Here is a 12,326-nt window from a genome sequence, read left to right on the forward strand (position 1 = left end):
GATTCATGCCCTTACTTAATACACCTCAAGTGCGAAGGTTTTAATTGGTGTTGGAAAGCAGAGGGACCTTGAATCTCAGACAGATAGGTCATTAAAGATGGCAGTACAAGTAGTTCAGGCCATAAAAAGAAAAACAGAACTTTTGGTTTGTATCTAGAGGCATGGAAGACAAAATTAGGGAGGTAATGTTGAATACGTACAACATCTTAATTAGCTACAGTTGAAATATTGTTTAATTTTAGGCATCCCATTAGAAGACATAAAAGTTTTTGAAATAGTTGAATGTAATTTTGCAACAATGTGTTTAGGTTTGAGGGAATACTGTTCTAAGAAATATTTGGGAAGTTGGAGCTTTTACATTGGAGCTGAGAATGTTGAGGTGACGTGATAGAAGTTTCAGAATTCCATATTGTCACGACAAGGTAAATGATAATAGATTATGTTCACTAGTTGGTGACAGCAGAACTAGAAGGCACAAATTTAAATTAAACACAAAAATCATTTAAAAGTTTTTTATGGAGATGGTGGTTAAAGCATGGAACTGATTAATATACTGATGCAGAGTCCACAAATTATTTCCAGAGGGATTCAGATAGTTTGGCAAACAAAAGTGTTGCAAGAAAATAAAAACAGAAAGTGCTGGAAAAACCTGGCAGGCCTGGCAATATCTGTGGAGAGAAAAACAAAGTTAACATTTCGAGTCCGTATGACACTTCTTCGGAACTCTTAATAATCCCTCTCTTCCAAAGAAGAGTCGTATTGGACTCAAAATGTTATCTCTGATTTCTCTCCCTCCAGGTGCTGTCAGACCTGCTGAGTTTTTCCAGCACTTTCTGTTTTTATTTCAGATTTCTAGCATCTGCAGCAATCTGCTTTTAAAGCTCTTGAGAGGAATGGGCAGGGAAGAATGGGATTAGACTTGATTCCTCCTGGAGAAGAACATTGGGGCGAATTTACTGAGCTGAATGGTCTGTTTCTGTTCTGTAATCTTTTGTAATTCCATTTTCATGCAGATACATTATCCATAATTCTGAAATTTACACACATTCGAATAGATAATTTCATTAATTCATGAAAACAAAGATCATCTATCTCTATATTGATGGACATAGCAACTTTATTGTTTTAAGCAAGCCTTTCTGGAACTTAGTAATTGGATCCTTAAATACTTGAATTAATAATCCTCTTTTATGTTTGGCCCAAGCAGTGAGCCCAGCCTTGGCCCACTAATTGGCTATTCAAGCAGCTTATCTTGCCACTCAGTACTTTGCACAGGGCACAGGTAGGCTTTAGCTGCATAGGCTGGTGTTAGCCAAGGGGTGGGAGGCCTTCTTTATGGATCCCCTTGTCCATTGGAGCCACCACCTCCGCATTGTCATTCCCTATCCTGCTTAACCTTCCTCCTGCTCTCTTGAACCCAGCCCCAACTGAGCCAAATCCCCTTGCTGAGATCCCCCAGCCCTCGATTTCCCTGGGCTCCTCTGCGTGATGGAATTATCTTTGGTCCCGGCAGTGGCCACCTCTCCCACCTGGTATTGCTTCGATTACAGAACTGCCTGCCATCTGATTGGCCGGCAGGTCTCTAAACTGGGACTTCCTGTCGAGAAAGGGGCAGAAGTCTCACCTTAACACATTTTATGATGCTTCCCAGCATTAAATTGCTGTGGGGCAGCTTTAGGAATCATGGGCACGCTCTCCCTCCCTAATGTTTTCACCAGTGGGGCAAGGACTGCAGCAGCTCATAAAAATCCAGCCCCTAATTTCTGTCAGTTAGAAATCCCCATCTGAAATAGTCTGTTTCAGATGGGAATGTATTGAAGTTGGGTTAAAGTGTGTCATTACAATGCTGACACCATTTTCTGGTCTTGTGGTCTAATTAGTGCCACTTCTCATTCTGCCCACCAACCATGAGCAGTTCAAGTCCTTGAAAATCACTTCAGATGTTATTTCAAGGGATCTTCAGCTGTTCACAAGTAAAGCATTATGGAGCTATTGGAGACATTTTGCTTGCAGGAGCCAGTGGGTGTTTTGACCTTAAAAGATTTGAAAGTGCTTATTGTTGCTATTGTATGTTGTGAATTGCTAAGAAGCTAATGGTATTGAGGTTGCTTCGCGATGGGGATTCTTCGTGGAATCTGAATCTGAGAAGAGGAAAAACAAAGAAGAGTTTCAGGTTGAGTATTCTGGTGGCTTCAAGGGCTTTCTGCAGTGCAGCATCATGATTGTTTTTATGCAGTTATGTAATTTACTGATAACATTCTTAATGTACTCATATGATATATGGTTGTAGGAAAGAAATTTGTTTGAAAGTAATTCTAAAGTTTATTTTTTATGAATTCTTCAGGTATGGGCATTGCTGGCATCTATCTCTTATTCTTTGTGGATGGTGGGTCTTCTTGAGGTTGTGGGAGGGGGTTTCAGAGCATGGGGTCTGAATGTGCTACCACCAATGGTGGAGGCCACTTGCATTGGGGGATGTGCCGGTATCATGGAGGGTTGTGGGGCTCGAGGATATCACAGAGACAGGGGTGATAAAGATCCAGGTGAGATTTGAAAACAAGGATGAGAGTTTTAAAATCAAGGTGTTGCTTAACAAGGAGCCACTGTAAGTCAGTGAGCACAGGTGTAATAGGTAAGTTATACTTGGTGTAAATAAGAAGTTTAAATGACCTCCAGTTTACAAAGGGTGAAATGTGGGAGGCTGGCCAGGAGTGCATTGAAATAGTCAACAAAGGCATTGATGAATGTTTCAGCAAAAATGACTTGGTTAACAGTGAGATTGAATGTCTTGGGTTACAGGCAAGATGGTGAAATGGGAGGATAAGTGGCAGGTGGAATTTAACCCTGAAAAGTGTGAGGTGATGCACTATGGAAGAAGTAATTTGACAAGGAATATAATATGAAAGGTCTGACACAGGGAAGTTCCGAAGAACAAAGGGACCTCGGCATGTTTGTCCATAGATCTCTGAAGGCGGAAAGACAGTTTAATAGGGTTGTGAAAAAGGCATATGGCACACTTCCTTTATCAATTGGGGTATATGGAACTTTGGTGAGGCCATAGCTAGAGTACTATGTGCAGTTCTGGTTGACACATTATAGGAAGGACATGAACACGCTGGAGGAGGTGCAGAGGAGATTCACCAGGATGCTGCCTGGGATGGAATATTTAAGTTATAAAGAGAGGGTGGATAAGCTTGGGTTGTTTTCTCTGGAGCAGAGAAGACTGAGGGGTAACCTGATTGAGGTGCTCAAGATTATGAGAGCATGGACAGGATGCATAGGGAACAGCTGTACCTGTTAGTTGAAGGGTCAGTTACAAAGGGGCACAAGTTAAAAGTGAGGGGTGGGAGGTTTAATGGAGATTTGAGGAAAAATGTTTTTACTCAGAGGGTGATGAAGGTCTTGAATGCACTGTCTGGTGGGGTGGTAGAGGTGGGATGTCTCACATCCTTTAAAAAGTACCTGTTTGAGCACTTGACATGCCATGACATTCAAGGTTATGGGCCAAGTGCTAGCAAGTGGAATTAGGTGGGCAGGTCATGGTTTTTCATGCGTCAGTGCAGACTCAATGGGCCAAAGGATTTCTTCTGCACTGTAAGATTCTGTGATTCTGAACTGAGGAACTGGGGAATTTTTCAGAGGTGGAAAAATATGGTCTAAATGATGGCATAGATATCGTGTTAGAAGCTCTTCTTTGGGCTAAATATGACATTGAGGTTGTGAGCAGTTTAATTCAGCCTCAGAATGTTACATAGAAGGAATTAGAAAAAAATACCAAAAGCTTAGTTTTAAAAAAAGAACTTTAAGGAACAAACTAGAGAGCTCCAGGAGTTTAGTTGGAGAGTTTCAATCATGCTAAAATGGGGTGATTCTTATTTTATTGTTCATGACACTCTTAACTTTCATCAAAATTCTTCTAGAGCAGATCTAATTGGGAATAATCTGCTTATTAAATACCCTTCCTGTCTGGTTCACTAATCTTACATTGTCTGCTTCCCTAAAGCAACAGTACCAAAAACATTGGCACTCTCAACTACATCCAAAGAGAAGAGCTTCATCATTGTAAGATAAAGTCAAAATAATTTTAATTTGCTGAGGCAGTGTAATTGTGTACAATCATAGGTCTGTGCGCTGTCCTCTCCAGTTCAACTCCACTTTGACAACTGAATACTGGTAGTTAGTAACTATTTCAACATCCACATCGTGAATCTTCACAGAACAAGATCACTCATTGGCCTTTTCCTAAAAATACATCAAATTATTTTGGTTTGTTTTGGTTAAATCTCATATATTGAGGGACTTGGAGCCAATACAAGTTGGGGAACAGGGATGATGATTAAGTGAAACTTCGAGTAGGGCAGGATTTGTAGGGTTACATCATTGGATAAGTTTGAATTTGTGAAGAATGTGGATTAAAGATGAGAAAGTGGGGGAGGGGCATTAGAATAATTAAGCTGAATTTTTTCAGGACCCCTAAGATTGGGAACCAAAGTAGGAGGTGCTCAAAAATACCACCAACCAGCTTGTCAGCTTCATGCCACAGCAGCAGCGACATTCATCAGGATTGGGAGGATGGAAGGAGCATCAATCTAATTTCCCTCCTGATAAAGGCCAACTAAATCAATTAAACAGTTTTTTAAGACCTTCTTAGAAGGGAAGGTTTGAATTTTGAAGGGAGTGTAATAGTTTCATGTTGCTGACCAACTGAAGGGAGGCAGAGCATGCAGTCCCGCATCATTACAGAGCGCAAAATCTGACGGTCTTGCCTCTTTGCCAACTGCAGACTTCCTTTGGACAGGTGGCTCCCATATTGTAATTACCAACCTTTCTCCTTGATCATCATCTGCGTTGCCCAAATGATGATGATTCCATTTGATGCCCGAGTGTAGAGTGTCCATTTTTCTCACTACCCACACCTTCTTCCCAAAGGCTGACACTTCCTTTACCACGATGACTTGCTTATGGGTAAATGGTGATTCAATGTAGTGATCATGACAGGTCCCCCATTCTGTGTCAACCTCCCTTCAGCAGCTCAGCAACAGACAGTGCCACAAATCTGGATAACAAAGAAATTGAGTGAGGGGATCACTTTGTCAAATCCATAGAGATGAGCAGTTTGATTGTGAGTTTTGCAAATGATTTCACTTGTAATTTGACCAGGACTGTCCTAGTGCTTTGGTCTTCGGGCATGGGATCTGGGTTGGAAATGTTTCCAATACTCAAACAAGAAGTTTGACAGAGATAGGCAAGGCACCTGAATGTATTGACACATTCAAGAACCTAAGGGAGGAGACGAAAGTTGCAGATTGGATTGTAGTTCGAAAGAACTATTTGATGGATGATGGGTGATTTGTGGAGGGGAGATTACATAGATTTCAAAAAAGGGATGGTACGCAGGAACATGCAACTATTAATAATGTCCATTTGTATGAAGAGATGTCAAGTGGGCACAGTCAGTCTGAGATCAAGTGGGCAGGAGTCTTGTGTGGAGATTAGTGAGAGACCTAATAAAAGATGAGAGAAAACTGTACTGTCCTGGCTACCAAGATGGAGTGAGTGAGAAATAGAGGGAATAGGATGGGAAGGTCATGGCAGAGGGAGTGATGTTGGAAGTCTTAATATTAAAGACAAAATATCTACGAGCTCTTTGTTCTTAGTAATGGAGAGTGTGGAATAAAAGATTTGAGGAGGCAGTTAGATATGGAGAAAAGGAGCTGTGGTTGGTTTTCCTCACCACACATAAAAAAGTACATTAACAATGAACCCATGAGGCATCTGGCAAAAAGAGCAAGTGATGCATAGACTGTACCAGGCACAACAAAAATTCCAGGTGTTCCATTTTGGTAAACGATTAGCTTAACCATCCCATGTCTCAAGTTCTGAAGGGACCCTTGAACTCATTTCCAACTGTACAGATCCTCACCATGTCAGAATCCTTCATTCCCTTAAATGTGTGGCCTGAGCCTTCCAATAAGCAAGATCTTAACCCTCCTATTAGTAATCACCCACAAGTAGCCCCACCCCAAGTGTGAGGAACGCCACAGAGATGTTGAGGAGCTTGAGAGTTAGGAAGAATCATCTATCTGCATGAAACTCTGAGTAACAAAAATGTAAAGTTTTATAATTTTATTTGCTTTTAATCTGAATTTGAAACCTCCAGGCCTGCATCAAGACTAAATGTTTCTACAAATTCCTGTGCAACATAGAAATATATCATTCCCTTTATCACTGATTATTGATGATTACACTCTGTTGTTCATCTCTGAGCTTTCGTTCCATCAGGCTTCATTTGCAATTTGACCTGCAGTGCAACCATACTTTTCAAGTTGGGAAATCTATTATGGTAGCTTATTTGTAAATCTCTGGCAATAGCCCAATCCTTTAAGTAGCTCTTTCTCTTTCTTATATATTCTATACTCCATGTCCCTTTGATCCTTTATAGCAAAACTCTTTTTGCAAGATAGGGTCTCTCAAACATACAAAGATCTAAACTTCACTGAATAGAAGTTGGTGTTGAGATAACTTAAAAGCTTTATGAAGAGTTCTTCTACAGAGTTCTTTATGAAGAGTTTTACACTGGTATGCTAGCTTATCTAGTAAGTTGTACCTTAGACCTCTGCAGTTTAGGTCTTCAATTTCTTACAATGTTGTTCAACGTGGCATGTACTTCTCCGTTTTGTGTGTAGTTTACATAGTATGGCTGGGATTCTCTAATTTTGTTCATCCCACCATTGCTGCCAATGGGAATGGAGAATTTGGTGCTCAGCCAAAACTCCATTCATTGTAGAGGGTGTGGAGAACCTCAGCTGCAGATGAGATTTGAGAATTCCACCTATAACTATTTAATGGCAGCATCTAATCTCACTCTCATTTGTTGAATGTTCCACTACTATTTAGAACGATTCTCTGGTCTTTTCCGTGGCAGGACCCGTTGTGAGTGAGAACGGAAAATTTGGCATTCTATCCTCTCTTAGTGGCAACAATTAACAAAGACGGAAGGTTTCAGCCTATGTATTTGGTTTTTGCCTGGTTCATAATTTGCAACATTATGTATGATAATTGTTGATGTATCTCATGCATGCTTCTTAAAGGCTCAAAAATGTTTAATGTCTTTACACCAATCCACAGTGAAAATTCACATTTCTTTTCTTTTTTTAGCTCCTATTTGATTGTACTTTTCTAATCTGACCTATTGTTTTTGCTTTGTTGTTTTGTCGAACCTTATTCCTTGCTTCCTCAGGAGGCCTTCTCTTAAGTAATTATATGTGATTCTTGAACCAGAATGTCGTAGACTGAATCCCACTTCAGGCTGGCATTTGCCTGAGTGAAGAAGTGTTGTACAGTGAGAGATGCCACCATTTAGATGTGCTGCTAAATTGAGTCCCATCTCCCTGCTCAAGCAGATGTCAAAGATCCCCTGGCACTACTCGGGGGGTATTCTCCGGGTGTCCTTTCCAATATTCTTTCCTCAACAGCATCAATAACACATCTTTGAGGGATTCATTCATTTAATGTTTGTGAAACATTGCTGTGTGTAATTTGGCTGCTGTATCTGTCTTCCAACAGAATTGAGCACACTTTGAAAGTTCAAAGCTGTGAAGCAATTGCATGATATTTTGACATAAAAAGAGTTATATAAATACAAGTCCTTTCTTTTCCCTCCTTACTTTGTTCACAATGAAGGAAAAATAGACGACTAAGATTATAGGCTTTACAGTGATTTGTTCATGCAGTTATATCATGCAGTTGATCATTCCTTTTGTTTCTCTTCACCTGAATATTTGTGCCTTTCATGGCTGAAATTAATTTTAGTACCTCGCAAGCGTATTCATTATTGTAGTACCAGAACCCATATTCAAAATGAATACACATAATTCATGAAGTCATGGTGCAGAATGCACTCACATAAGAGTGAAGTGGTACATCCATTCTCACAAGATAATTATGAAAGGAACAAAGTGCTGTCAGAGATCATGAACATTGGCTGATGACGTTTGGGGCTTATTAACATAGTTGCTTAATTGGAGTGTTTGGCCCTGAAATTCTGCAATGACTGTTCAGTTACAACTGAATCAGGAGATTGTCAGAATCACCAGAGAGCTGTGTAAATGGGAATTTTCTATTCTGTTGTTCCCTTACTGGTCAAGGCAGGAAAGCAGAGGAACTGATAAAATGATCTGGATTTCATGGGAGTGGGGGAGTGGAGGAGTGGTGGGGTGGGGGTGGGGGGGTGGGGAGGGGGGAGGGTGCCTGCATATTGGTGTGGTGTATTATCACCACTGTCCCCCTTTGCAAGCGTCAGCCAACACACCTGGAAGAAGCCCAACCCACAGTCATAATGTGCTGTCAACAGGCTAAATGAGAAGAGAATGGGAGAAAGCTGTGCCCTTGATCTGACTGACCAGTAGCTCTGGACAGCCCCAGCAGCACCAGAAATTTATATTGGTGCTACCCAGACTGCAAAGAGGGCTATGGATTAAGAGGTTATGGATCCTGTGCAGAGGTAAGTCAGGGGTATTGGATGGGGAAGGATTTCAGGGAGCCCAAAGGATCTACCTCTCCCCGTCCTTCCCACCTTTTATGCAGTTTCCTTAAAAAAAATAGCCTGCCCACTCCCACCTCTCTGCTCATGCTAACCGTCTCATGGTGTGGCACTTTATTGTTCCAATCAATTGGCTATTAATTATTTATTTAAAATGGTGGGTGGGTTGCCAATTTTATGCTGGTTCACCTACAGTGTTACAGGGGACAGTTTGGAGATGGATGAAGGGTGGTGGGCTTGCCATCCCTCATATTTTACGGCCCCACCACCGCTGAAAATATGCATGGCACAGGGCCCAATTTCAGGAAGCTGATTCCCTCTGGTTGGGTGATTGTCTATTTTGGCAGCTTAGGTAAATAAGGGAGTATTGGTAGTTTTAGTCCGGCTTAATTGAAAGAGTGAAAAGGGTACTTGCAATTCTTCATGATCGTGACACATTCTGACTAGCATACATCCAAAAGGCAATTGTTCCCCGTGTACATTGTGAAATTGGTGGCATTTTGCCACAAGTGAATATCGCTTCTTTCAGCTGACAAAGATGTCATTGTGTTTGGAGGCATGGGCCCAGAATTATCTTGATCCTTGAATTTTTTGAGAAGGCTGTTAAACCATTTACAAAAAAAATGCATACGTCTACCAAAAATATAGTGAGTAGGCCAGGGAATCACTTGACAAATTTGGGTGATGTGTATTGTAAAACAATGCTGAAGTTTGCTATTGATACTGAGTTGTGGGCAAATCTTCCTCTTGAAGTGGTTTACTCAGCACAATTTCTAAATCTGCAGCAATTTAATTTGGGAGATATACTCAGTATTATCTCTTGTCCCTAAAGATTTGGAACAAATCTATTATGCACTAAAACATTTCTCATTGTATCAGTATCTATAGCAGGCGGTTTTATTCTCAAACTTGGAATCAGCTACAAAGATTCTTCCCTGTGTGTGGAAACCAATACTGATGGACAAGAACCAGAGGAATAGCTATTTTTAATTAATTATCTGGCTTTTTTTGTGCATTTGATTTCCATTCTCACAGTCTGAGAGAGGTGTTATCATGAAAAACACTGACAATGAGAAGGCTGAAGTCTCTACGCCTCTGCTCTAACAATGTGCCTCAACCACAACCTTGGAAAAGCACCAGTATTTTACACAGCCCGACACTCTGTGCTGTCTCAGGTCCTGAAATTATGCTGCGGTGTGTTTAAAAGTTAAACGTTGAACGTACTCGTTTGAAATTACTTCCTCCACTGTATAGTGGAGAATGCGAACATAACAATACCAGTCTGGTAGAGGAAGTAATTTCGTGTTAGCATAAATGGTGGTTCATTTACATGAAAACATTTAATTCAGTCACAAATAAAACAGAAAGAGAGATTTCAGAGGATTCCACAAAATGGTTGAAAACTTGCACATGTCAACATCAGAGTCTTTGAGATTGACTGTTTGTTTCTAGTTAGTCCCAGGATGGGATAGTTTTACCATCTGGTCTAACAAACAGATTTTTTTGTTAAAGCGTTCAAAGCCAATTCATCACATGGCCATTTTCCCTATTATAATTGAGGGTATTTTCCTCAATTCAGTTGGTTTTCCTGCCCTCCTAAGTTTTACACAATTATGTGCAATATGCTGCTGTTGTTAACTTGTTCACCACTTACTGTTCATCTGGCATTTTAACTTTACTTGGTACTGCATGCAACTCGTATCTTCATTGGGTCGCTTGGCCAAGAACAGGAACTTAGCATGAAAGGACTTGTGGACAGAAATCTATATTTATAGGATGGTGCACCGGGGCACAAAGACAATGTCATGAGCAACTTGACACCCTTTCGTTCTGTATAGAATACGTAGTATAATTATTTCATAGCTTTTCATTGGTAAACTGTGACGGTAGACACAAGCATTGTGATGCTGAATTTTATGAAAAGGCGGGGACAGTGAAATAGCACGGAGAAAACATGACAAGGCCAGGGTGGTCAGACCTTACCAAATTTAGCTGTGGGTTGTTGTCCTCTTTTGTCTCTTCTGTTTCCTGCTTGGCAACCAGGTTGGCCAGCTGGAAGAACAAGGAAGAAATCAAAGATCAGGATTAAGTTGCGGTTGAAATCACAATTCAGAGAAGGTTGGGGTGCTGAAGGGTTAGAGGAGAGAGAGAATTGTAATTGGAAAAGGGAAGGCCAAAGCCTCCTTTGTGAACCAAGAGGATCTGTGCTACTCCTCCTCATCCAAAGATCATGCTGTTCTTTTTGAACCAGCAGCCACTGTCTACAATTCTTGGCTGAAAAATGTTAACTTATTCAGGCTTCATATGCACTGTGGGAGCATGATCTAAATATGTCAATGAAGTGCCCTGCCTCTTACTAGAGTGTATTATGTGGTTCTTGGGGAACAGTGATCATTTTTTTAAATTGCAATGTAAGGTTATAATTATTGTATTGTAGCCACTCCATCCACTTTTCATCAGTTGGTGCCACTCACAAATGCATGAGCAGAATTTGCTGGTTCACCAGAAATGGGCAATTATGCTCTAATGAGATCGACTGATCCCTATTGAAAAGTGCATGCATGGACATCAGTCAAGGATGGGAGGTGTGGGTGCTGAAAAACCAGCCAATTAAACACTGTAGGCATTCATATAGGTGTAGAATATCAGGTGGATGGAGGATAATTGCGAGCTGAAAAACCATTACCCTGCTGAATATGAATGCCTGACAGATGTGAAACTGAGAAACATTTGCACAAAAGGAGAGGAGGAAAAAGGTTCTCCCCTGACAGAGGGTGGGAAGACAAAAATACTGACTCTATCTCATTTTCATTTTGTCCTTTAAAGAGGTCAGCAAAAAGAAATAATAACTTGACAACCTCATACAACAAGTGGCTCCTTTCTAGCAATAGTGTAATATGCACTTATTCTCTAACAATACAGCATTGCAGTGTCACATTTAAGAACAGGCCATGTTTTTGTGGACCTTTGGATGGTTGTTTCCACGCAGTTGTGCTTGTATCAGATTTTGTGATTGCATATATTAGAAATGCCAGAGATAAAAGTGTACCGCAAAGCGTGGTCAGTGTGGCTGACCATCTCTATTCATTTCTTTGCAGGAACAAGGAAAGATTCGGGTTATTTTTAATGTTGGAACAGATGACATCACCATTGAAGAATCAAGTGGTATTGTAAATGATGGAAAGTACCATATAGTACGGTTTACACGGAGCGGTGGCAATGCCACTCTACAAGTGGACAACTGGCCGGTCATTGAACGCTATCCATCAGGTATGTGCTCATAGGCAGTACAACAATATATTTACATAAGTAATACATACATTTACCTGTTGTTTGAAGTTCTGTCTGAAATAGGTAACAAAATAATATGCTGGGCTTATATGGTTTCCCACTGATCCTAATAATTCGCAAGATATCTGTGAGATGTGCTAGACAGCTCAAGTGATGAACAGAAAAAGCATAAGCGAAAAAAAAATTGAAATAAGCATAGGTGTTTCATTTTACAACATTGATCGCTACATAAAATAATACTTCCAATATTATTTTTTAAAAATCCAAGTTGAGGGTGAACTGGCTTACATACCAACATAAATGTATTAAATGTCAACAGCTCAATATTAAATCATCATTTAAACAATGGAAGGGCTTTGACAAAAGCTGTGTGAAGAAAGGAATAGGAAATTTCAAACAGGGTTTCACAATAATTTGTTGCACAGAACGGCAAAGTATTTCATTACTGTGAAAAGGCATACATGAACAGGTTAGGCACTTTATTTTGTTTAAC

The 12,326-nt window shown here is 40.4% G+C and overlaps 1 protein-coding gene across 3 annotated transcripts in view; it reads left to right on the top strand.

The window, feature by feature from the left end:
- nrxn1a (neurexin 1a) overlaps nt 1-12,326 on the top strand; it is a 1,747,513-nt gene that overhangs the window by 1,571,272 nt on the left and 163,915 nt on the right. For all 3 annotated transcript variants that reach the window (XM_080200471.1, XM_080200468.1, XM_080200469.1), the window contains one exon: nt 11,641-11,812. In XM_080200471.1, coding sequence (XP_080056597.1) covers nt 11,641-11,812 — 172 coding nt within the window. The remainder of the gene's footprint in view (nt 1-11,640; nt 11,813-12,326) is intronic.

Source organism: Carcharhinus amblyrhynchos, chromosome 12, assembly GCF_965287045.1.
Source record: "Carcharhinus amblyrhynchos chromosome 12, sCarAmb.v2.hapA, whole genome shotgun sequence".
Lineage (NCBI taxonomy): Eukaryota > Metazoa > Chordata > Chondrichthyes > Carcharhiniformes > Carcharhinidae > Carcharhinus > Carcharhinus amblyrhynchos.